The 26447-nt window shown below is 35.7% G+C and overlaps 1 protein-coding gene across 1 annotated transcript in view; it reads left to right on the top strand.

Annotated features, from left to right (window-relative positions):
* LOC149804567 (N-acetylated-alpha-linked acidic dipeptidase 2-like) overlaps positions 1 to 26447 on the top strand; it is a 44988-nt gene that overhangs the window by 11368 nt on the left and 7173 nt on the right. Inside the window, exons 6-15 of the mRNA XM_089941621.1 lie at positions 1824 to 1904; positions 2770 to 2858; positions 3560 to 3679; positions 4197 to 4282; positions 5605 to 5668; positions 6707 to 6872; positions 17750 to 17840; positions 19403 to 19492; positions 22116 to 22281; positions 23364 to 23445. Of these exons, the coding sequence (XP_089797747.1) occupies positions 1824 to 1904; positions 2770 to 2858; positions 3560 to 3679; positions 4197 to 4282; positions 5605 to 5668; positions 6707 to 6872; positions 17750 to 17840; positions 19403 to 19492; positions 22116 to 22281; positions 23364 to 23445 (1035 nt within the window). The remainder of the gene's footprint in view (positions 1 to 1823; positions 1905 to 2769; positions 2859 to 3559; positions 3680 to 4196; positions 4283 to 5604; positions 5669 to 6706; positions 6873 to 17749; positions 17841 to 19402; positions 19493 to 22115; positions 22282 to 23363; positions 23446 to 26447) is intronic.

Below are 26447 nucleotides of genomic sequence, written 5' to 3'. Positions count from 1 at the left end.
CCTCTTCGGAATATGTTTATGGCAAACGAGTCAGCTGGAAAAAAAGTTCTATTGCCGTTGTCCTGTTATATTAAGTTACAAAATGGAATAATTTTTAAAGTTAATGCTCATAACAGATTAATTATTTATTTAAATTTTCAAGGTTTGGTCAGTTCATTTTAGTTAATTTTACATCCACTCCAAGTCATATACTTTCACAACCCCTTGTAATATAATACGTTAAACAAAATAGATGCTGAAGAATAATATAGAAACGGAATACTTTCTAAATTTTCTTTCGTGAATGATATTATAAACTTTAGTTGTGAATTTATGGCATTTAATGAACTTGAATGAAAGATGTTTTTATGAAACTATTGCAATACATAGAGAATTTTAAAAAGGAAGAAAATAATAAAAATGACATATTTTTAAAGAAAGAATGTTAAAGCGAAAAATATAAATTTTTCAAAATTATATCTAGACAGTTTTCTCTTTTCTTGGGATATCGCATTTGATTAATTGACTATTACTGTCCATTTCCAAGACAGCTTGATGCACATGTATCAAAAGGAGAGAGTATAAAAATCAGCGTTTTCGATTTTGATGGCAGGAATTTTAAGGGCTTACCTATATTAAGAAAGCAAATTATTTCATACCTTCATCTTCTCTTCCTGACATATGTCGTTCTAATTCGAAATTGTTGTTTTGCTGCTACCCAAACTGTCATCCTCGTCTAGTCATTTTGTATGGCTGATGCTAAACGTTGTTTTAAGCAGGATTATTGCATTCCATATTGGGCTTGATTTAATTTAAAAAGTATGTTTCTGAAAACTCTTGCCTTCAAGCACGCTGGTATCATTGTACTGATCTGTCCATGGTGTGCGTACATCACGCACTGTCCTGGAAAAAATTTGTAATAGCCAAACAAAAATAACAATCATTTTCTGAGACAAGAGGCTCGGTCTATCTCTTGATGAAGTTAAAATTGCTCTTTGCAAAATGCCAGACAAAAGATGGTCTCTGTAGCTGAAAGAACATTTTACTATACAAAATACCTACCAAACACCATTTTCAGTTATTGATGATTGTATTTATTCAATCATTCCAGTTTAAAGTCTATCGATGACTCATTTGTATAAATGATAAATTGATAAAATACATTATTTTTCTGGTAGAGAAATGTATACTTTTTGCGGTGGGTCGAAATATACATTTTTATCGTCTATCTTAAAAATTTATAAATGTAAGAACACGTTGGCTTTGTTTTAAATCTCTGTTTGTTGCTAAATGTTTAATACCAATGAAACTGGACACCTTCATATTTGGTCTTAACAAGAAAGTAGTAAATGAAAGTCTTAATTGTTATAAAATTATTTTGAAAAGATATATGTGTTCATTGAGGAAAAAATATATTAATCAGAATTTTTACCGAAAATATTAATAGTATATGTTATCATTAAAATACTAACTTATCCCTATAAAATACTTACTTATTCCATTAAAACAAATTATGTAAGCCATTAATTTAACGATTACTATCCCATGAATCTTTACTCTCCGGAAAAACTAACTCAAGTGGGGAAAATCATCTTCAGTTTAATATATACAACTTGACTTTATTCGGCGTGGTTTTTGCATGTACTGTAGTATTTCCGGTTTACATTTTAATTATTTCCATTATTCGTGTGTAATAATGACTGAGTGATGGTTAGTCAAAATGTGAATAAAAATCCCAAACATAAGTCTCGTTGACAAGAATTTCGAATACTGTGTTGTCTTTTGTTTTTACATTATTATTATTAATATCATTATTATTATTATTATTATTATTATTATTATAGAGCACTAGTAGGTGATGACGTTCCGGAGAGCTGGAGAGGTGGACTTAACATAACCTACAGGTTTGGAGGGCTTAAAAACAGGTAAGACTATTTGCTCTTTTCACGTCTCTAAGACGTTCATGTATTTAACGCACACGATTTCCGCCATTTTAGCTCCTTATTTCTTGCCAATGTTGTATAGTAAATGTTATGTTATAGTAAACTATAGCAATTCTAAACCAAATTACATTCTGTTATGTACAAACATAAGCCTCAATGCTATTTTATTTTGTTTATTCGGCACATTTAACACAATATTGGCTACATCATGCTGAGGAAATGGGCGCTAAGCGACTTTCCCAAAGACACCGAGACAGCTGACGCTGGCTGGCGTGGGCGGGTCTCGAATCTTCATGACTGTCAATATGCAAGAAATTAATTGTCTTCTATACACTATATAATGAATTTGCATATTAGAGAAACGAAAACTGAAGAAAGATAAACTATTATCCATCAATATTATTATTATTATTATTATTATTATTATTATTATTAAATGCCTATGTTCTATTAAATCTAATAATTTAAGAAATGTAAGAGTAGAATATCAGATCTGTGTGAGTGCAAAAATATCAATCACAATTAATATAGCAAAAACCATAAGATGGTTTTTGAATTCTTATGGAAAGAACATATATTTTTGTTTGAAAGGAAACTATGTAACTCGAGATATTACATAGTTTCTAAAGAAAACTATTCCCAACTGGTTCCTACTGAACATAGATAGACATATATGATTTTAACGTTAAATTTGATTCATAACATTAGTTTAAATTAACTAAAACAATTTTACTTTCAAAGATATTTTTGTTACGCTAATTTCGTAAAACGAAGACGATGTTAAGATTTTCCCACTTACTTCATTTTATATCTATCTATCTATCTATGACTTATTTGACCTTTTCAGAACAACAATTCACATCAAAATATCTACTCGAAATAAAGAAGTTATGACCTATAATACCATCGGAATTCTTCGTGGGCAAGTTGAGCCAGGTTAGTTTTGGTTATGGGTATTTCAAACATCAATCTTCATGTTGGCATGTCTTTATAACATTGTTGTGTCTGATTCATGTAATATATTCATTGTCAAGATGAGGTAACTATAGTTCATGACAATGGAAACAAAAAAAGCAAGTACGGCCCATATTGCATAAAAATAACGTAAAGTTTTACAATCATATAACATTTAATACACCAATCTTTGTCTACGTAGCACAAATGAAACAAATGTGCATCGAACTCCATTTCCTGTCATATTGACACTTTTGTGTCATTTATTTATTGTTGCCCCTTGGTTTTGGCATACAAGTTTTTATTATGAACTGATTTATTGAATTAAGTCGGGAAACCTTAGATGGTATTCTTGGGCTGGCAACTTTATCTCTCATCAAAATGTTTATAAGTCCTAAAATGACTGTATTATTCGCCATGTTGTTCGCTGATTTGATTTGAAGTTTTTATTTCTTTAAGAATTATTTTTCTGTATTTATCGTGTATTAGTTATTTATGGTACATATTTATTTTGCCCGTCTAAGTGTCCATGGCCAAAAGATCGTTGGAAAATACTGTGATGGCCGACAATCTTTCCCTACGTTTCTTAAAACACTTGAAAAACTCACTGTTGCCAGTTGAGGCTATATCCGTTTGCTTGGGGCATTAAAAGGTTAATGAATGATTTAATAATACATTTACAGATAGATATGTGATACTTGGAAACCATCGCGATGCATGGGTCTTTGGTGCATTCGACCCTTCAAGTGGAACTGCAGTTATGATGGAAATTGCACGGGCTATGGGGGAAATTAAGAAAACCAGTTGGTATTGTTGAAGCATTCTGTTAACTAAGTACATATTAATTACTAGCATACTGAATGTTGGTTTAAAATTATCAGTCACTTGCTGTAATTACTAATACTTAATAATAATAATAATAATAATAATAATAATAATAATAATAACGGTAATGAAGTTCTTGTAAAATATGTCGAAATCATGATGAATTATACCTCTGTATACTTAAAGCCTTTAACAATGGATTTCAGTGGTTGTCTGAAGTTTCAAGTTTGTATCGTTTGTTCTTTTCATATCGTCTATTTTATAATGTGACAAATGGTACGTATGATCAAGTTTGTATATAAATGTTCGCTTATTATCTTTCTTTGGATGATCTTTTATTTCCACATATTATTTTCTCGTTACTATCATTCTTCGACATGTTTCTTGGCAACACGATAAATTAAATCATATATCAAAGTCTCAAATATTTGTTGTATTTCGTCAAACGTTGTCCTTTTTGCACTAATATTTCCGTCTTTTTCCCCTTTCCCCCAGAAAACTGGAGACCACGACGATCTGTAATATTTTGTAGTTGGGGTGCAGAGGAATATGGACTTGTTGGTTCGATTGAATGGATTGAAGTTAGTATACAGGGAAACTTTGCACACAATTTGAAACTAGTTCTACTTGATACATAGCAATCGAGTCACTGAATAACACGATAGTGTTAATTCCTTCAATAAATAACAATGTAATAAATATGGCAATTTCTTACATACATTAAATGCAGTTACCTTCAAACTATTTCTATCTTTCTCACCCTTTTGATCAAAGTGCTGCCGCAATTTAGCAGGTACAAGATTTTTCCCTCGGATGAAAATCTATCCATATGAATGTTAGCCAAATATAGATAATTATAGTTATTTTTTTCCATTCATCAAATGATTATGAGTATGTTTTGTGTTTATTATGAAAACGGATGCTGAAAGTGACACGTTTTGCGCCACCTATGCCAATATTATTAGCTGCCTTTCACTGCATGTTAATGCTAGATCATGCTAAACAGACTGGCTAATTCTGAAATATATATGGACGATTTTTTAAAAATATTTCGTGCTTACACACTTTTTATATCAGAATACAAGATCGGAGATTATACTATTTTACAATGCACAACCAGATGGCTCTCACTATTTATATAATGCAAAGTAAAAACAATATTTTGCAGTTTTTGGCATGAGTTTGTGAGATCTTTCATTAATCATCATTCTACTGATTCAACAAATTGGAGTGGACAGGCCTGATAAGTTCCATTCTTTTCCAGAATCATATGGTCAAATGAGGCACGGCATTTCCAGCCTCGAATGTAGTCACTAGATAAAATTTAGTCACAAAAACTTGGTCATTATCATGCTAATGTTGTTGTTGTTGTTGTTGTTTAACGCCATTTTTCAGCACACGATAGGCTATACATGGCGGCCAGTATTAACGGTGGAGGAAGAATCTGGGAAATCCCCAGAAAGAACCACCGACCCTCGAGAAACTACTGGCAAGCTTTCTCACAACCCCACATTGGCCAAATCCGAGACTCGAACCCACGCAGACAGAGGTGAGATGGCAGTGATCCGTAACGGAGAGCGCTTTAGACCACTCGGCCACTCGGGGCCCCGATCATGCTAATGTAAAAGTGTCAATGACAGATTTATTATGAGTAGATTTGTTCACTTATTGAGTTAAGCTGAAAATAAAATCATATACTGTCACTTAATCCAGCAACATCTCACATTCGATAAAGATGAAAGGATGATGAAGGAAAAATAAAACACTTTTGAGATATAAAATATGATTAGTTTTTCCCCATATATGAAAAGTCATGTCAATGTTTTACTCTTTAACGCATGTATTATTTCATAAGACATCTGCATTGATTGTTTTATTGTTTGGAACTCTTTCCTTACTTCAGCAATACACAAAGAGCCTTGGCGCCAGAGCTGTTGCCTACCTGAATGTTGACATTGCAGTCGAAGGTATGTTTATAAACACTGTCAATTATAAAATAATTTGATTTTACAGTTTCGTGTATGTCAAACCACAGTTAATTGGTTCTGTAATTGTTGTGGAAATGCAATTAATGCAAACTATTAATTTACGACAATTTTGCATGATATTTGATTTCTTATCACCACATAATATTAATATTATTCGATTTATGGTTGGTCGTAAAACGACGAAAATACCGACTGATAAACACATTAAAGTAACCGAATTTTCGCAATTGACTAGAATTTTTAACCGCCATTGTTCAGATGTGGTAGCGTAATATTTCTACTGATCATAGACTAGACGACCTTATAGATCATCCTTTTATTAATCGCCCGCCCAGTCCTTTTGTAAACACATGTTTGTTATTGCTATCCGTCTAAACTACAAGGAAGAATGGTGGCATGAATTTTACACTCACTTTCATTCTAATATCTAGTTGGTCCTACATAATGGTGGTGTCTCTCGAGCATTTAATATATCTGCCACAGCGGCGATCTTGAAAATATTGATATCGCTACTCCTTCTGACCATATGGTCAATCAATAAGGATTTTTATCTAGTTGGTCCTAAAATGAAAATGGTACCAATATAACACCCAATTTAGCTGCCAAAGCAGCCATTTTCAAAACCTTGTATTTTGTGTTTTTCGTAAAGGATAAGTCACATTTGACACTCAGTTTTCACAACGTTTTCTTGGTGAAATGTAGCTGGTCTTTAATGAAAATGGTGCCAAACTAATCGCCATTATAGCCGCCACGGTTTTCATTTTGAAATTACTGCTGAATAGATTGCCATCTTGATATCGGTCGAGTTGTCAGAAAGAGCTTTTTATGATATATTTGGTTCATAATTCAACACTCAGCAGTTCTAAACAAGAGTCTGTCTTTTTATTTCATTCTTGAAAATGTTTTCGGCCAGTAGATTGAGAGTGTTATTCCTTCGGGGACTCGAGTTTTGTATCTATGTAACTATGTATTAAGTAAGATACGTGTCATTTACTCTTTTAAATATATTTCCGTCAGGCAACGCTACAATACGTGCCGAGGGTACACCACTCATGTATCACACCACTTTCGAAGCAGCTAAACGTGTCCCAAATCCCAATGACACGGAGAAAGCTTTGGGCAGGAAGATGGTGTATGACACATGGATGCATTATCTACCCCACGAGAACAAAGACCGACCAAGGTATGTGGGGATGTGGTAAGGTCAGTATTTAGGTTTTTGTATTTGAACACTAAAATTGCATGCAGTGCCAAAATGATGTTGCTATGTTGTGATAGTATTTACAGTGTTACCTTTCCGCCTTCTTTAATGTTATCATGCACTACGGGTAGCTAAAAATGCCAGCGTTGATGCTTTGATCTGAATAATTTTAGAAGCGAAGCCTAGAAAAATCATATTTTAAACTCCGGATATTAACGTAAGAGTACAACTAAGCTCTTCTCCTTTATCCAGTTATCTGATGCCGTACAAGTGTAAGTAGTAGTTTGTGGCACCTGGGGATCTATAGACAAATAACTTCAGGCCGTAATTGACATACGAAGCACTTAGGGGACAAGCACAAGTCATGTGCTAATATTGTCCATGGGTTTAACATTAGGGGGAATTTTGGGGACAAATATTTATGGGGACAAAAAGAGGCTAGGTACAAAGGGTCAAAAGTTTGCGTGAAGTACGGAAAATGTTCTGTTAAAATTTTTATCAACACTCCAACACACACGTCTGTAATCCAGCAGCTGCCTTTTAATTATTATCAGAATCATTCACCCCACTATCCAGCAGCTGCCTTTTTGATTACAGTACAAACGCACACAACTACTATCCAACAAATAGAGTAAGAGTGTCTATACACACCTGCTACACTCACATACACACAACCATAATATTACACAAGGATAATAAATGTTTACAGATACAATAAACTACCACACACATACAATCACACGTAAGAGAGAATGGGTAAGTGGTTTTAAGTTCTAGTTTTTCGTGGAAGACACGGATGATTAGTTTCTCTCATTTCTAGTGATCTGGTGGCCCTAAAAAGGGACATTGGAGTTGTTAACCAAAGAAGAGCGTTAACACATACCACAACGCTTCACAATTCTTCCCCCCTCAAACTTAATTGCACTTCCGGTTCAAATACCAATACTTTCTGTCGAAACCCTCACTTATTAAAATACACTTTTATTTCTAGATAGCTTGGTCCGATCCCATGATGCATTCGCATATACAAGGCAGCCTGGGTTGAACAGCATGCTGGAGATTATTTTAGTTTTAACCACTTCTTGAGCGGCTGTGGCATAATGCACCTACCCATATATATATATATATATATATATATATATATATATATATATATATATATATATATATATATATATATATATATATAATGTATAGTATGTACGCTGTATCAATGATATACCACGAGATGTATACATTTTTCATTAAAAGGAAACGAGGCTTGCCAAGTTTCATTTTAATGAAAGATTCATACAGTGAGTGGTATACCATCGATACAGCTTACATACTATACATATATTTTATTTATATCACATACAAAGACATATTTGCCCTTTGAACGGAGTTCAGATTTGGAACAGGCATCCTGTGTATTGACCGAGTGTATGAACTCCTCATATCGCTGCCGAGTGTGTCCGCTACCAAATGTAGTTATATTCATTTTGTGGCTATTCACAATCACCTTTGCATACAGATAAGTTGATTGTTTTCTTTATTGAGTTTCTATTTTTCTTCACATTATTTAAATCAATATAATATACACATTTTAAAACATGAAAGACCGTTTTAATGAAGAAAGTAGAGCACTATAAACACTTTGTTAGCTACGCCATTCACACGAACGCTTGGTCAGCACTTATCATCGCATGGAATTTAATGTGGAATATAAACTAAGCGAAATGACGAGGACTATTTTCACATTCGGGACTCCCAAAAGTGATTGTAGAAAATTTTTAAATTTAAAAGAAAATTGTTGAAAAATAAAGAGTTTAAGTTTGCAGTGCCACCAGAGAAAGCAGCGGGTTTCAGTACATATTTGTGGGCTTCTTTGTGGAAAAATATTGAAACGACAGTGTCATGCTAAGGCTGACGATCGTTTGAAACTCTCCATCAATCACAACAGTCTGAAGTCTCCTGTCAGGATCGAGTTAAGTACACCAGCAAATTTAACACCTTCTAAAATCATCGACAAAATTTAACAAGTCCAACAAACAAATAACAAGTTAAACCTACACAGTGGAAAAGACACTCCTAACAGGACACTCGTTTCATCTCATAGAGGAAGATGACGCCGAAACGTGTTATTGGGGAACGCAATTCACAGTGCCACATGCGGAATAGTAGTTCAGATTGACTACGACCAAGATGAAATGTGCTTAGCACACGTTATCGTCGTAATTCGAACTTATCCAGAGAAGAATTATGCAGCAGAATAAAATAGATCATGAGAAAGAACTAGAAAATCGGACAGAGCCAAAAAGAGAATCAGAACCCGTTGTCCAGCGGACAATCCTTTCCAAAGAGACCGTTGTGACATTCATGAAATGCAAAAGCTCCTTTTATGCATGAACGTGTGTAACAGTAACTGGTTCTCGGAGCCCTTGTGTTTCGAAGACGGACGATACATTTATGTGCATCACTGTCAAGAGCATTTCGATTCCATTAGTTGTTAGTATCACATGGTTTCTTGAACGCACTTATTATTGCTGGAAATAAGACCAAGGATTTGCCAAACGGGACCAACACATTCATCGCGGATGAAGATGTCGTGGGTGTTGAGCATCCAAACGATGGATTCCTGAAGGAAAATAATGAATTTATTGCGCTTCTTAAAAGCGAACCTTTGTCAGTCAATCTTGTTAAAAACATCATCGTCTGAAACAAGTTCAAGAACAGAGAAGTGCTTGTGAATTATTGATATTATGCTCCAGTTGTGGAAATCTTATTCAAACCAATTATCCAAAAGCGCACGTTTTTGTTGGAGCCAAAAATATGCCACTTTTGTTTAAAATCGCTAAATTAAACAATATGAGAATGAAGTCGATGAAAGCTTATATGACAATCAGAACAATAATAAAAAGAACCAAATAGACTTAATCTTTTTTTCTTTGTATCTACAAAAGAGTGTAGCATTCCTTTTTGCCGTAGATCATTGTACTTGTTAGAAGTGTACACAAGAATTTAAATTTTTCATTGTCCCAATTGTATAAAGATTCCAGGAGGACAATAAAAAGTCTTATGTGGCATTCGTACTTTTCCCGAGTTTTCAGAGTGCATTTTACTTCCTATCGACAACACTTGATACGAAGAAGACATACGGCCTTACGAGGACTGCAATCAATATGCTAGAAATGACTCACAATTTTTCAGAATACAACGGACAAATGCTTCTGAAATATTATCTAGAACAAGGCACCGGCTGTCCTACAATGACAACGAGCGTACATTAAAGTACAGTTTAACGAGTCCATTAGTTGTCTAGCAATGCATTTAAGTAGAATGCGTAAAAAGCTTTGAATGACAGATATAGCAAAGACTATTTGCCATATATTTACAATGCCAAAACCAATCAAACATTTTGCTCCAGCATTTTCCTGACGTTTGTTTAATTTATATCTTAACGGTGTGAATTCAGAACAACGATAATAATTTTGCGCTTGATACTGAACTCACTCTTCAAACCAGTTTGACTTTAAAGAAGAAACCTTGAAAGTTTGCTTATCTGATGTTGACATTTTAGGTCATTGCTGTGAAAAATTTGGACAATTTTTTCTGGGCAGAAAGGTATTGGTCCGTTGAAGGATGTTTCTACCATCGCCAAAGCATGTGAGTTAGACTATCAAAAATCAGTTTGAGAAGTTCTTTCTGTGAGTTTACCATGGAAATGTTGTGAAAGCAAACAAGCAAACATGACAGCGACGCCCGAAGATAGAAAGTCAATCGACGCCCGAAGATAGAAAATCAAGGATACCAGGTGAAATTTAGTAATACGAGTATGATCAATGTTTCAAAACCAATCCAGAATTTATATGCATAAAATGAAAGTGTTACCAACGACAAACCTGCACCACCATATCTTATGACACCATTACCGATCAGTATTTTTGGTTCCTTTATGCCGTACGTGTGGCGAAACGTGTGATCAAAACCACTCTTGCTGACACAAGGATAAAGAAAGCGCTTTGACCGGAGCGTGCGTGAGTTGAATTGCTTCTTGTATTCGATCGTGGATACGCTTTTTAAAAGTATACGATATGTGGTACCGTACTATTCAAGAATATTATCGAAAAGACGACTATGCCAGTTCAGGAATTCTTTCTGGCTAAGTCAGCAAATTGCTACAATTGAAACAATATATATATATATATATATATATACTTCTTGATGTCTGACCCCAGTAAACACAGAGACATTCCAAGAACAGTACTGAATTCAAGTACATATCACTTTGGACACGTAGAAAGGAACAAAGAAAGACGATAGTTTGCTAAAGTCGTTTTGGATGTTTTGTGTAAAATATTGGCGCAAAATCCTACATTACCTAAGACGGAATAATTGGCAGATTCAAGTCACTCATTTCGGCTAGCGGACGATTAAGTAAAACCTTTTAAAGACACCAGACCATAAGAAGAATGATGCAGTTCACACTCTTACAAGGAAAGCGAAAACACCAAAGAGGAAAACCCTCATTTAGCTAAACACTGGGATACTTTGTCAAATCAAATTCATTCACTCGAAGAAAACAAATCATTCACAAAGCACTCAACGAAATCGATACCGTGTGTTAAATTTGTTGGAACGTTTTGAAAGAAATGCAATTTTGTACAAGATCTAGAAAGAACAATCACGAAAACGCCGTAATGTTATGTGCCTAATGGTGAAAAAAAATATGCTAACTTAGTGAGGAGGATTTTTATCAATCCTCAAATGACAGTTGTTGAACGTGGCCGCTCCTTTGTCAGGATGGATTGCTGTAACATTTTGAAGAGGAGTCATGGGATGAGATAGAACCAGATAAAAAGACACGCTTTGATGGAAAATCATCACACGTCTACCTTTGTATCTTTTAATAGGACACAAATTCATCTTAGTTCCTTACGAACTTCATTCTAAACCTATTCTCACCGCGATGTTACAAACATTAACACCGTTGATGGATCGAATCAATTTATCAGAAACAGCTAAATCGGAGCGGTACAGGCAATTATACGACTTTCCTCATTCTTTGATCAGAAAGCTAAAATAAATTTCAAGAATGTCACACAATGCGACAAAAACAATAAATCCACAAAACACACAGGATGGAAGAAGAAGAAACAAGTGAATTACTTCAAACGCCGTCTGCTCAAAAACTTAGTAAGATCGCAACATCCTTGTTGACACCGTATGATGTCCTCACTGCCTTTAACAGAAGACAATAAGAATGAAGGGGAGACACAAGTGGAAAAAGAAATCTCAATAAAAAGTCATCATCCAACAAACTATGAAAAATTACGTTCCTATTTTTCGTCTTACACTGCAAGTCTCGTGGTAATCCAAATACCAAACAGAAATGAACCTAAGAGCAGCTTCAGTAGCAGCAACAACAAAAACGCCAACCCCAACAAGGAAACACTCTTAGATCAAATTTAATATAATCCCTTTTATTACTGGTTACTGCAAAGCTAAAAATTCGTATCATGCTGCTAACACCAAAATCAAAAGTGCATGTTTACCAGATGTGCGACAACGGTTACAAAAATAATCGATGTACATGTTACATACACCCATTTGACGAAACGTTTTAAAAGTGGAACGAACATTCGGACGAACACATGTGGAAATAATTTTAAAAATCGACCTCCTTTCAATACACCAGTATGTCGAAGTTCACAATCAATCGTATCATCATAAACTCAAAAGTAGTTATCTAAGAAAAAGAAGCGACAGTGTTTGTTTTATTGGTTGTGACGTCACCTACCACCTAAAAAGAAATGCGTGTTAAAGACCGGAGACTGGGTTTACACTGGAAAGTACTAAACGTACTTCTGACAAAGACTGCTTACATAACTGGTCAACTGGATTTTTTCGTATCACTGAACAAGCGTGTGTCTATAAATTGTATGAGAAATATTAAAAGGAACCTCTAAATTGTCTAAATTACAACAGGTCACCAAGAAAGAAGACGACGTCTACTAAAATGATTTTATATCAACGAACACGTAAATTGTGAAACCATCGAAGTGAAAAAAGAAATTTGCGTTGGTAAATATATCCACCTAGTTTCGATTCTTGGATTTTAGATTTACAATTCATCGACTATAAAAAGAAGTGACTGTTATGCCGTTAAACAAAATAGCTACCTTCTAAACTCGTCTTTTTCTGACAAATCTTTTGGTGCATTTTGTGACAGGTGCAATGATTGCCAGTTTGAGTGTGTAACAAGGAGACAAGCAATTTTAGACAATTTTACCCAGCAGTCCCAGAAGTTTCCTTCTTCAAGTTCTTCATTGAAACATACAACTGGCAGTAACAATGCCACCATCAACAACGATAGTTTAGCTGCCAACGTGAGTCGGCACACAACAGCAGCAACCCTCTTTTGGAGCATTTGGAAAAGTATTCTCCTTTAAACACACGTGATTCTTTGAAAACAAGAACCATCGAATTATGAATAACCAACTTTATTTCATATTCCGTAAGCCAGTTCTTTGGATATGTTTCATAGCAACACCTTTTTTCGTTTCACAGCCAAATTATCTCAAGCTATACAATTAGACCACAAAGTTCACTGGGATGTTGCTTTCGTAGAAATGATTCATCCTACCTACTCAAGCCTTCATTATCAACATATCGTCCAAACGACTGCATCTATATTCAACGACTGAGTAGCATAAAATTGCTCATCGTCTTGAAATGAATTTGTCTGGCGGCAGATATAATGTTCATATTTTGTCCCGGTTTATTTCCTATTCCAGGTAGATACAATGATCTCGCTAGGACGAAAAACATTTGCAACGATCAATTCTGCAATTCGCTATCCTGCCGAATTGAACGAATGATTACATTTATTGCTTCTGTACTCCTATGTGGGAGAGTAAAACTTAATGGAAAAGACGGCGATCAATTACTGAAAGTCATTCCTTTCGAAATGGATTCTGCCATATCTGCTTACGAGGAAGGTGGAAATATATATCACGATCATCGTGAATTTGGAGATACTGGCCAACATATTCTATTTTTGAATGGAAAAATCACGATGAAACTACATTTTCTACATTGATTCTCCAGTAAATTGTTACCCATGTGTCCTGTTTCGAAATTGATTCTCCTGTGAACTTTCACAAATGTGCCCTGTGTACTTAGGAGTGGCTCAAAAACGATGCGATAATTTAATAGATATGTTGTAATCGGCAATTTATATGGTAGTACTCACCTTAAAACCGATGGTGATCCTAGGATTGTATGATTTAAAAAATGCCGCTTTAACGCTATGAAAGGAATTGTTTCAAAACGTCGTCATTAACAGACACAGTTCAAAAAGGTCGTCGTGAGAGCGAGGAAAACAAACTTGTTGCATCAAACTGTAATATCGTCTTTGGATCGAGAACCGTCTCCAACAAATTTGCTTCACACTTGTAAAAAGGCATTTATTCTTCCTCTGTGTCTCAGCAAGAACGATCCAGAACGAGAGATAAAAACCCTTCAAGTCTTACAAACATGTTCAGGTAAAGAAGAAAAGAAGCGGTCAGAGAATAGGACACTTTCTATTACAAACTGATAAACGGATAACAAAATGACTCACCAGAATTCTTGCGAATATTTCATTTCAGAACTCATTATGTTTGCCATGTCACCAATGATGATGACGCTATGATCACAGTGTGTAAAATTTCATCTCGTGACGTCTTTGGCTTTGGCTTCATCAATCTCTATCGAATTTGTAATCATAGGACAAACCAAAAATGAGATCAATGTGAATAACACTCACTTCTCCTTGAAAGTCAAAGTTCTCAAACTGGACAACAGCAATCCAGTTTCTGATGCCAGAGTAGCTCCAGTCAACAATTTCATGCATTCGTTGTTCAGCAAAATGATTTATTAACTGACTAACAAACTGATGAGAACCAGCTTTAATACGTGCCCTTACCGAAAACACCTAGGAAATCTCTTGACGTACGGAAATGAAGCCAATATAAGCCATGCTTTCGTGGTATGGAAAGCTGACGCATTAAAAAAGTTCAAGGGCACGGAGTTGACCTAAGATGACGGTCCGTCCTCACAATGCTGCTTTTAATCACCGCCGAAAGAAAATCAAACAAGGATACAATTTATAACTGATGGGTCATCGTACATGTTGCTGAAAGACAAGTATTTGTCAAATAGAGTGTATGTACATCGCAGCCATAATAGAATTATACCTCTGTTTCATTAAAATCTAATGTTAACGAGCACAAAAAAATCATTGAAAAAGCCAGACGTTAAGTCAGACACTTGGAAGCCTTATCTAAAGTGTGGAATGACGTCAGTCATTTTTATACCAGAATGACCGCGAAGTTTCCGATACGGCGAGTGGAAGTGAAAACCTTCATCATTGTCTCTAAACTCCAGACCAAGATGAAATATCCTATTTTGAATGGACAGCTACATAAACGTTCTTGGCGTCAGTAGCAATGCGGCCCTGATCAAAACCCTTTCAAGTTGAAACACTTAAACGTGTCCAACATAAAATTCATTCTAGATGGCCAGTCATTGTGTACCATACTTTTTGAACCTAACTTTGTTCAAAAAGTACTTGAGATCCTTCTTGGCACAGTTTGAATCCAAATGACGGATAGGTACAGCAGCAGCCACAATATTTCTTACGACGATTATGCAGAAGGATATGCTTTGTTTGGATTTGATTTATCTCCAGACGATGGCAGCTACAAAGGAGATTTTCACCTTTTAAAATCAAGCCAACTTCTATTGGAACTTCTGTTTGCAGTAGACTAGCCAACAGAGTAAATATCATCTTATATACAGAATATGACAATACTCTGGAAATCATCAGCTTGAGAGAGTGTTTGTATACAATTAAAAACAAAGAAAGGAAAGTAAAGACGGAACAGGAGAATCCAATGGAGATATATGATGGGGATGGTTTTTTATCCACAGTAACAACAACAGTTAAAAAAACATTAAGTCAATAAAAATCAAACATACAGTCATGATGTAAGGATGGACAGAACAAGAACAACATTTAGTCTCCTATTTAGGTTCTGACTTGGTTGAAAGAATCACCAAAATGACCAGAGATTATTGTAATAACTGGCACGTCGATCATCCTAGTCAGACACAACACAACAACTATTCGATGGTGAGAATAAAACTTGGAATATAATCTGGAAGAGGCATAGATTCTCATCTCAGAAGAGAAGATGTTGAAAAGTGGTGTAAAGACTCGCGTGATCATTCCATACCTCCTTTGACTTCTGTCTCCATCAAACTTATCGAAGCTCACTTGCAACATAGTTCAGGTACTACATGTTTTTTTATCAATTTACTTGACGTAATTCATCAAGAAGAACACCAGGTTTCAATTTGTGATTTAGCATGATTGTAGCTTATTTTAATCCAGTGATGTATACAAAGGATGAAATTCCCCATCGAAAGCCACAAGATGTGCATTCCTATGTCATCGCCACAGACGGCAGTCATTATTCAAGAATTTAATCCGGGCAGCCGTCTACGTTTCCTATAGTCACATTATGGATTAGTTTGATTCTTACGCATTAAGTGGACATCATTGACTTTATAAGAAGAACTGTAACACTCCCGTACCCTTGTGTAAACATATGCAAATAGTCCAAACAATGGTGTGTTTAAGGTCCGTGATATTTCGGTTCCAATTGTACTCTGCGTGAAGGTTGTTTTCTTTCGTGTATGTGCTTAAAGAATATAAAACAGCGCGGTCACCATTCATGCAATTTTATCGTCGACCTGCAAAGTGCAAAGAAAAATGAATAGCAACTCAACATCACCAAGTGGAAAAATTGATGGAAGTCATTGACTTGATGAAAACAGTACAGCACCTCCTGGGTCGGGTAGAGGAGATAGATTCTTATCACGACATGCATGCCTTAAAGAGGAAATTCCCTCTCTTAGAATTGCTAAACGGTGTGTCAGAGAAGTACGGGATGAGGAAGATACCAAAATCAAATCGACGTAGCAGATGGAATAAATGGTCGTGTAGCAGGAGAGGAAATTAAGAGAACGCCAACTGATGGAGAGGCAGTTGCAACGCCTCTACGAGAATTATATCAAAATCCAAGAAATATTCCACCTGACAGGGGATATTAAGTTAATTACTGATGTGAGGGGGAAGGAATACTTGGGGAAGGGGGCCAACCAGCGTGGTTTTAAACTCGTTGTCTTCACCAAGGCATCTTAGAACAAATGGGGTCAAAGATGTCAGCGTCCGGTGCCAGACCTGGGAGGTGCAGTGGCTACTAATTTTATCGGCAGCAAACACCAACAGCCCTTGCAAGGCCCACCCAGCTCCCTATAAAATAGAGATAATAGTCATTTGCCAGCATGTTGTTTTCTGTTTATGTTTTTTTTTATGTTTTGTGTATGTCTATATCTTTGAGAAAAGAGAACTAAAACTTTAAACCCCTTACCAGTTCACTTTAATGTGTTATACTATGTGCACGGGTATAGCAGTACGTCAAGAAACACTTCCTACACTTATGTAATAGTACGGTTGTGTTTATGTGATTAGATGTTGTGTGTATAAACACTACCATCCTTTCGGATGGTTTATTCCTTATAGTTGCTATTTCTCCCTATTTGCTTAACGCTTTAATTTGAATACGGATTATTTATCGTAAATGCGGAAAAATGTAAGATATTCACCTGTGATAATCTGCGATGTCGCACTGATTACACCTGCTATTTTCTCAAATTATTGTTTAGTTTTAGTTGCATGCATTCTCTTCTGCTTGTCCACGGTTCATTCAGAGGAAAGTAGTTGGCATAAACTGACCTCAGACTATAATGTTACCATATTTTTGATGCAGAATAAACCTACCAGGTTCTGGAAGTGACTATGCTGGTTTCCGTGACAGACTTGGTGTACCCTGCATGGATTTAAGCTACACCTATGATGATGTAAGTCTTTAGTAATTAAAAATAAGGAAACGTATGCAAGTGATGAAAGCACCTTTAGCTTAGACGTTCCTAAATTGTACTAGGCTTTATGTGCGTAATTAATTTCGATTAAATCCTAACTACGTGCAATATAAATAACGAATTACATAGATTTGCGGCTTTAATTTACTACATTTGTTAGCTCTACTGGTGATAGATCTGAAGAGTTTATAAGATCGTCTGTTATCCATCGATCATCCGTCCTCTAGCACAAAATTAGTTTTCGCTACTCTTCAATTACCCGGAGAATTGCCATGAAAATGTACACAATTGCCATGAAAATGTACCTCATTGTCTAGTTAGTCCAGAATGAAAATGTTGTCCAAGACCATCGATATGTGGCTTCCACAGGGACCATATTTAAAAGCTTCTTACCTCTACTCCTCTTCCAAGTGGTGTTTTCACTAAAAGACTTCTTATGATTAGTTGAAATGAAAAATGGGGCAGATCTGCCACCATGGCTACCATCTTTAAATTCTATCAACAGATCATATTATGTTGTTTAGCAGAAGACTTCCTAGGATGTATCATTTGTGTTAAACAAAAACAATGCCACTCTGATCTCCAATATGGTTGCCATGGTGGACATCTTGAAAACGCCATTATTTCTGTTAGTCCTGGATTGATGGTTATGTTTACATGAAGTTTTCACACAAACTATTTTATGGCATGTTGTCGTTCCATTCTTAAACTAATTCCTGTCTGACAACCAATATGACCACTGCTGCAGCAGTCAAGAAAATCATGTTATCGTTACTGTCCTTGTTGTCATATCTACAAATTGTTTTCACCAAAAGTGTTCTTTGGTCCTAAATAAGGATGGTGCCTATCATGCATCAACACGGCGCTACAGCGAACATCTTGAAAACTTGTTTTCATTACTGCATCTGAATAGGTGAACATATCGACCTATGGTTTTCAAGAAGCGACCTCTTTTGATGTCTAGTTGATACAAATATTAAAATTAGTGCACAGCTTAATCAAATTCGGCCATCGAAGCCATCTTGAAAATCATAGTTTTGCTCCAGAAGATCAGATATGGTGTCCACACTCAGTAGTTAAGAAGTAAAGATAGTCGTATCTTGGATTCCTATAAATTCTTTTCGACCAGTAGAGACCATCAGTCATTTGGAGATAGTCTTGTTACAATCTAACTTCTGTTACGGAGAGCCTATTTTATTAACTCGATATAACTAATATGAAAAGTCCAAAATAAGCACCAAATACACGACACTGAACCCAACTAAATTAATGCTCTTAGTTTCCAGTTTATGAACAATCTGTTCACATATGCCTTCTCTTCTAAAGTAATTATATGCATACCTAGGCTTAATAGACATCGCTCATATGTTATAGTGCTTATCGGATGTAAGTAATCGTTTCTAAAATAAAACTTCTTTAATGCTAACAACATTTCACACTAAAATGCATATATTTAATATGTCAAATTGTAAAAGAAAAATGATCATATTCAAATAGTCTGCTTTTTTGTTCTAATGACTCAGTTCTATTTTTCTCAACAGAAGCAATTTCCAATCCCCTCATACCCTCTGTACCATTCTGTGTACGAAACATTCTACGTCGTCGAGCAGCTAGTTGATCGAGGATTTAAGGTAATCTAGTAATCGAACACGACTCTTGTGTCTTGCCTGTGACAATGACACAGATTGCATAGTACAGCAATATCCTTATAGCAGCTTTCATTGGATTCCTCTAATCGCAACTGCGTTTGTGATTTATTATCAAATCTCGTATATGTATGAACTAAGCAGCATGATCAATTCCAAATAATGATTGAGCTAAAAGAGCACTCTTACTGGAGGTGTGTGTGTGTGTGTGTGTCAAATGATGACGATACAGCTTATATCATGGGGAACAGTTATACTTTTTGAATCTACTGGTGCTGTTGTTCCATTTAACTTTCTCACATTCAAAAAGCATTAGAGAGATCGTATATTATTTTTTTTAAACACAGCTGGGTACGGTACAGTTGTGTAACATCAGGGAGTAAATAATGATAGGGCTATGCAATACTCCTAATGTATTTATTATATTAATTTAATATCCTAAAAATAAATGTTTGACTTTAGGTGGTACTGATCATGATTTATTAGGTATTCGACACTGAGACCAATCGTATGGACTATTGTCTCCCAGAATTTAATAAGAACCAGGATTCGTAAACTTCATACTGTTTTGAACCCATCTCTCAATCATATTTTGTGATCCCTCCGTAGCCCTGGATTAGTTTGAGATAACAAGGTGAACCTTGTGATATTGTAATATTTCTCTAACGATGTACGTATTGATCTGATGGTACTATCTGTCAAGGCAATGTAATGAATCAGCGTTAATGTTTATACCGTTTGCATCTCTGAGCAGCATCTGAGGCAAATAGGGGAATGTTTGCTAAGCAGCATAACCAGACCATTCATTTTTTCAGTGAAAAAGCAATGATTACGTTTAATTTAGGAGATATCTGTAATTAAAATCAGTCATTATACATTAATCTGACATGAGTATTGTTATCCACACGCTTTAGCGAGAAGACCTCGCACATCTTCCAAAACCCCTGGGATGAAATTCAAGAACTTTTGTAGTTATATCGCCCTTTGAATGATCATCTACAAAGGATGATCTTATTTGGCCTTGATCCCTTTTCCGTTGGAAGGGCTCAGAAAGGTCAGCTGCATAAAAATTTAAGAATATTGACATTTTTAAATATTATCTAACCAAACTTTGTTATTCCATCTATAGCGCAAATACGCATAACATATCTGACGGATTTTGTATTGTGACCCATGAGTTGTTGTTTGGTGGTGGGAATGAATACGTGGATTGGTGAAGACGAATATGCACTAAAACGCACATGAGTGTGCGATGATTAGCCATAACAGTTGTTTTCGTTTTATCTCTAAGGACAATTTATGCAGGATGAAAATGTTCCCGATGTACAAATTTAGAACTAAACAGTTATTATTTATCCAGTCTTCTTTTGTATAGGTCTGACCAGAATTAAAGCATTGTACAGTTTATGATAAAAAAAATAACGTAAAATATCAGTTTCAAGAATAATTTTCAAAAAGGTATTTCAGCCATGACCTGATTCTTTCTGTAACTGTGATGCCTGGGGTTCAAAGAACTTTTCGTTTAGTGATCTTCAGCCATCTTCAAAAATAATATGAAACGTAATCTGCGTTCATGTATCGTGACATAAATATGAGACTAAAGTTATTTTCACCGTTTATCTACCAAATCACTACCACGGGTCAAGAATGCATATATTTTGTATACGCTTTCTAACTCAAAAGGCTCTCTTAGAGTGTTATATAATATATCTAACAAATATACATCACAACTGTACATTTTCATATCCTCATGGTAAAGGTCAACTCTAGTTGGTATAGTTCTCTTCGTGTCGATAGTGCCCATTATCACTAACAAGGAATACCTCAGCCGCTTTACACATCACGACGTATTAAATGTAAGAGTGAGTCGAGTACTTCTTGGGGTCAACTGCTTGAGGTCAAGTTCACGAATCAGCATTTCCGAAACCAGTCCAGAACTGGAACATATGCTTTGACCCGTCCGTAGATCAAGCGACTGTTCCCGTATAATATTACCTAAATCTAAAGCGGCCATTAGGACCTCAGATAGATTGTTAGAGGGACCAGTCTTAAAACTGACCGTAATACGTAACTTGCTTGCTATAATTTGCATTTTACAATTTTGATGTACTAGCGTAAAGAATATTCGACTCAAAATATCGTAGAAGTTTTTCTCTTTGCGGATTTATAAAAAAAGTCAATTTAATGTTCAGACCTGAAAAAGTTAAAAACTATACTATTATTCATTTAACGCAAATGCTTATATTTATACTTACGTCTGTACAAATTGAACATATAAAACATAACCAATATGAGAGAAACTGAACATAAATATTTACTTCTTTATAATTTATTGCATTAGAAAAGCTGCAATTACAAAGAAGTAATGGAAAAAAGTAAAATGTATGTTTTGTCTGAATTAAAGAATATTGTACTTAATTGTTTTATTGAGGTGCTTTGCTGTTGTTTGAATCCCATTTTATTAATTGCTCTTTGATATTCGATTTTGGGCATTAATTTATTACAAGAAAAGCAATATTTATCTTATTTAAGTATCACTTGAACTTACTGATATTCGATACATGCAGAACCTAAGACTGTAAAACATTTTCTGCCACTATTTATTTAGTATCATAGAGCTATAGGACAAGTTTGGGCCGAGATGGCTCGGAGTCTGGCGGACACGGTCATCATTCCTTTTAACGTGTCGGATTACTCTCGAACACTTCAAGAACTGACTCGAACACTACTGAAGGATTACAACAAAACATTATCTGATAATTTGATAAATACACGTAAGTATCAGTTGATGAACTTTGTTTTGCTTGAATTGTCTGCAATTTCCCACACTTAACATTCATTGTGTATAATGTTCCACATATATCATGCAGTGCTGTATCAAATGTGCCTGGTGGCTGAGAGTGGTCCCTAAAGCAAAGGGTAACTGAAGATAGACATGAGAATTTAGCTAGCTCAGCATATTAGGATTGCTGGATCATTATCGTCATATTTGATTATACAGTATAACTATGCATAGGATTTGTGCCAAAATTTGAAACTTGAAGAAGGTTGATTGTATCTCCGAGATACAGAATCCTCGTAAATAATAAGCCATGATTATTCAAGGCGGTTCTATGACCTTATTTCGGGACAAAGTGAATGCAAACTGAATGAGTTAACTCTATATGTGTCTTATTTAACATTTTCTACGGTTACTTTGTCAATCCCTGATCAAGGACGGTTTATTATACTTACTAAATTTATAGTTTTATATTAATCAGTAGAGTTGCTTTTGAAACTGAGAACACCACGGCAACAATATAAATAATAATAATATCAATAATAATAAATAACAGCTAATGTTTTTTATTATTCATCGTACAAGTACATAAATTATGTTATTTGGCAGGATCTTGTTTAATGTTATGTTTTAAGTTCTTTAGGAAAACGTATATATATATATATATATATATATATATATATATATATATATATATATATATATATATATATATATATATATATATATGGAATAAAATGATGATGAAAACATTATTATATTTCCTTATAAACAAATATTATGTCTATTTAGATATGAAACTATTTTTATAAACGGGACCTGTGAAAGATTTCACCCTTTGTACTTCAAAAATACATATACTCCACATTTATTATATCTTAAACTGACATTTGGTAAGTGAAACTGAATGACCATTGTAGTCCAAAGTGTTGGTCCTGAGTTAAAAGATGAATTGTAAGTCAAATTAGTCGAGCAATTACAATTTTTTTCTTTTTTTTCTTTTTGTTTCATTAATATCCTGTTGATTGATTTATTTCTAATTCCAATTTTTATAAAGAAAGTTTCGTACATTGGCAGACCTACTGGAGGATGCTGTTCGGAACTTTTCCATAGAAGTCACTAATTTTCAGCAAAAGGTGGCCAATGTTAACAGAAATGAGTAAGTTCTTTACTGCTGTTTAATTTGAAATGCAATATTCTCCGCATACGTGCTCCTGTGATACTTACTCCATATATCAAAGTACTGTTTATGTGTAATAAAAAGCTCTTAATTAATTAAATAACCGCAAAAAGTGTAAAAGAAACCTGCTACAATGGAACAAAGATGTAAAACTGAAGTGCACAGCTGATCGAAATGGCACTCTGATCTATCGTCGCAGACATATATTGAACAGTCTCTCCATTGCGTCGACAGCCGTCAGTGGGACTTGGAATACTAGAATGGCCAAATAATTGTTGGTAGAATGCCACTCATTTCCATGGCCTCCATCCAGTCCGTGGATTGATGCTTCAAGTCAGGTTTACTGACACTGTTATTCATGGAGTCCTTAAATCACCTCGCCCGGACTCTTAACTGGTCAGTGTTGGCATCATGTCCTCTCCTATCATGAACCTGTATCTATCTTGCACCTTTCCTTTCTTCAGGATCAGACTTTTTGACTTAAATGGTTTGGATTCATTCTGACCCAGTTAATCAGGTCTCCAAGATCTTTTAACGCCCATCTACCTTCTGGTACTGATTTCGATGTAACTGTATCATCCATCAAGGCCCTTGTGGGTGGTTGACGAACTCCATTTGATCTAAATGGTCCTTGGATCATCTTCTCGGCTGACTTTACAAGCAGATTCTCTGAAGCTGAAGATATTGAGACCGAATTCCTATATCCAATTATGATGGCAATTTCTAATCTCTGCCATGCTGCTGTGTAGCCAGACACGGTGAAACGCATCTTGAAATTATCGAGGTAGTGTGGAAGCATGTATCTGAACGTATCTGGTACATGATATTTCTCTAGAGTCAAGTTCACCAACGTTTTGATCAATCAAACCATATGCATTGGCATGGTCACCGCAACACTGTCAGATCGTCTTTGTTTTCCTTCGCATCCTGAGTGATTTAAGTCCAGACATGTGTGCTCAAGGCAACCAGGTACACCTTTCTTAACTAAGTATAGATGTACTTGTTCTCAAACATGTATTTAGTCAGCAAGGATGGCTGGCATACCTTCCCTTCGACATGCAGAAGGACCATTATCCAGAGTTTCCTAATTCCTGATAAAATCTCTTCCTTACGAATAAAGCAGCCCTGTCCAAGCAGCCAATTCTTTGTCAACTTACCTCTTCTCCATATAACTCATTAGCTTCTAAAATCTTCTGGTCAGTCCTGGAAAGTATTTGTAAACCTTGGAAGGACCACCATTTGCTCCAATGACTGATGCGGCCCTTGTATAAAGTTCTTCACTTCCTGCAGTCTTGGTTCTAAGCAGTCGATTGCGATTGATGGTTCTTCTGGGATTATAATTCTGGACTGCTCTCCAAGCTCTTTCTCTCTATCTGGACCACTGTTGGCTTTCGTAAGTGTTTATCTACTAACTCATTCGGACCTTGTGTCTCCTAACAGGTTTTTGACAAACCCAAACAGGTTTGCAGTGAAAAGTGTGTTTTTTTCTGTACACTCTCCCTTCTCTTCTTTGTTATGTTATCTGCTCTTCACCGTGTCTTCAGCCTTTCACCTATGTTTTTTTTTTCTAAGGTCTCTAAGCCTCCTTTTCTCTTGATTCTGCATCTAACTACTTCTTGTCAGCCTCCGCAGCTCTACTGTTATGTTTGTAATTTCCTAGAATCAACTGTTATTTTTTAGCAATGTATTTTTCTCTACTTCTTTCCTTTTATCTCAAGCCGAGCGTTTCCCATATTGTAGACTAAGGTTATCTCAACCCAAACTTTTCACATATTGTAGACAAAGGTTGCCATGGCTTCTACCTTTCTATCAACACGTCTGGCCAATGTTACTCTCAATAGTTGGTCTGCGTCCTCACCAAACTGTCTCCACACTGTTTTATTTGTACTCAGAGGCCATATTACTCTGAGTTTCTGTCGAATAACACTCTTGTTTACCGTTGCAGACCTTTCCTGAGAATCCAGCTCCAGCCTCCCCCACAAATCCACAGCAGCATCTATATTCAGCCCTTCATTGCTGAACTCGTTTTCATCCCCTAGCACTTGGAGGTGATGTACCCTATTGTGTGTATCATGTTCTATTTCCTCCTCCGCCTCACCAAGATGTCATATGCGTCGTACAAGATTCAGGATCAGAGTACACCCCACCTTTGTACAGTGACTGTTGAGCCCCTCTCGTTTTTACATGTTTTGCCACATATGCAAACTCAAGATGTTTCCGCCTTCTGGTTCAATGTCCGTTGACCAAGCGTGCTCGTTCTGTTGTCTGGCTGTTTGGTCGATCGTACTCTCCCTCTCGCGAACGACCATGGGAACCGTTATAATGAGCCGAAGACGGATTTAACTTTGTGGCCGAAGTGATCAGGCATCCTTAATACTAAGGGATCGGATTCCGCTGGTTTTATAATATTTTTCTCTTGTAAGGACAATATATTTACATCAATATAAGGAAATGAAATTAAAAGACTTCGAATGATAGGATATTGTCTCTGTTGCATCTAAACTCTCCATGCTACCATCCAATGTGTCGAGAGATGCATTTCTGATGTGAAATAATGGATGACATGTAAAAAGCTACATATGAATGATGATAAAACTGAGGACATTCTGATCACAGCACAAAGACTTTCTCATTCACATCCTTTACCTCAAACAATAAATATCAGTAACACCAACATTAAATTCACACAGTCTGAGTGAAACGTAGGTCTCACTCTGGACAGTACTCTCACGTTGCACCAACATGTCATGAATATATGCAAGTCTGCATATCTTGAGCAGAGACGCATCAGCTCCATTCGTAAATATCTTTCAGTTGATGCCACTAAAACACTTGTATGTTCATTAGTACTTTCAAGACTGGACTATTGTAACTCAATTATGTCTGGTTCATCTCAATATCTACTTCAGAAACTTCAAGAAGTTCGAAACACAGCTGCTTAAATCATACTTAGAGTACCACGATCAGAGCACACCTCCCCG

The sequence above is a fragment of the Sinohyriopsis cumingii genome, chromosome 2 (assembly GCF_028554795.1).
Source record: "Sinohyriopsis cumingii isolate HCF-2022 chromosome 2, ASM2855479v2, whole genome shotgun sequence".
Taxonomy (NCBI): domain Eukaryota; kingdom Metazoa; phylum Mollusca; class Bivalvia; order Unionida; family Unionidae; genus Sinohyriopsis; species Sinohyriopsis cumingii.
This window is presented reverse-complemented; position numbering and strand designations above follow the sequence as displayed.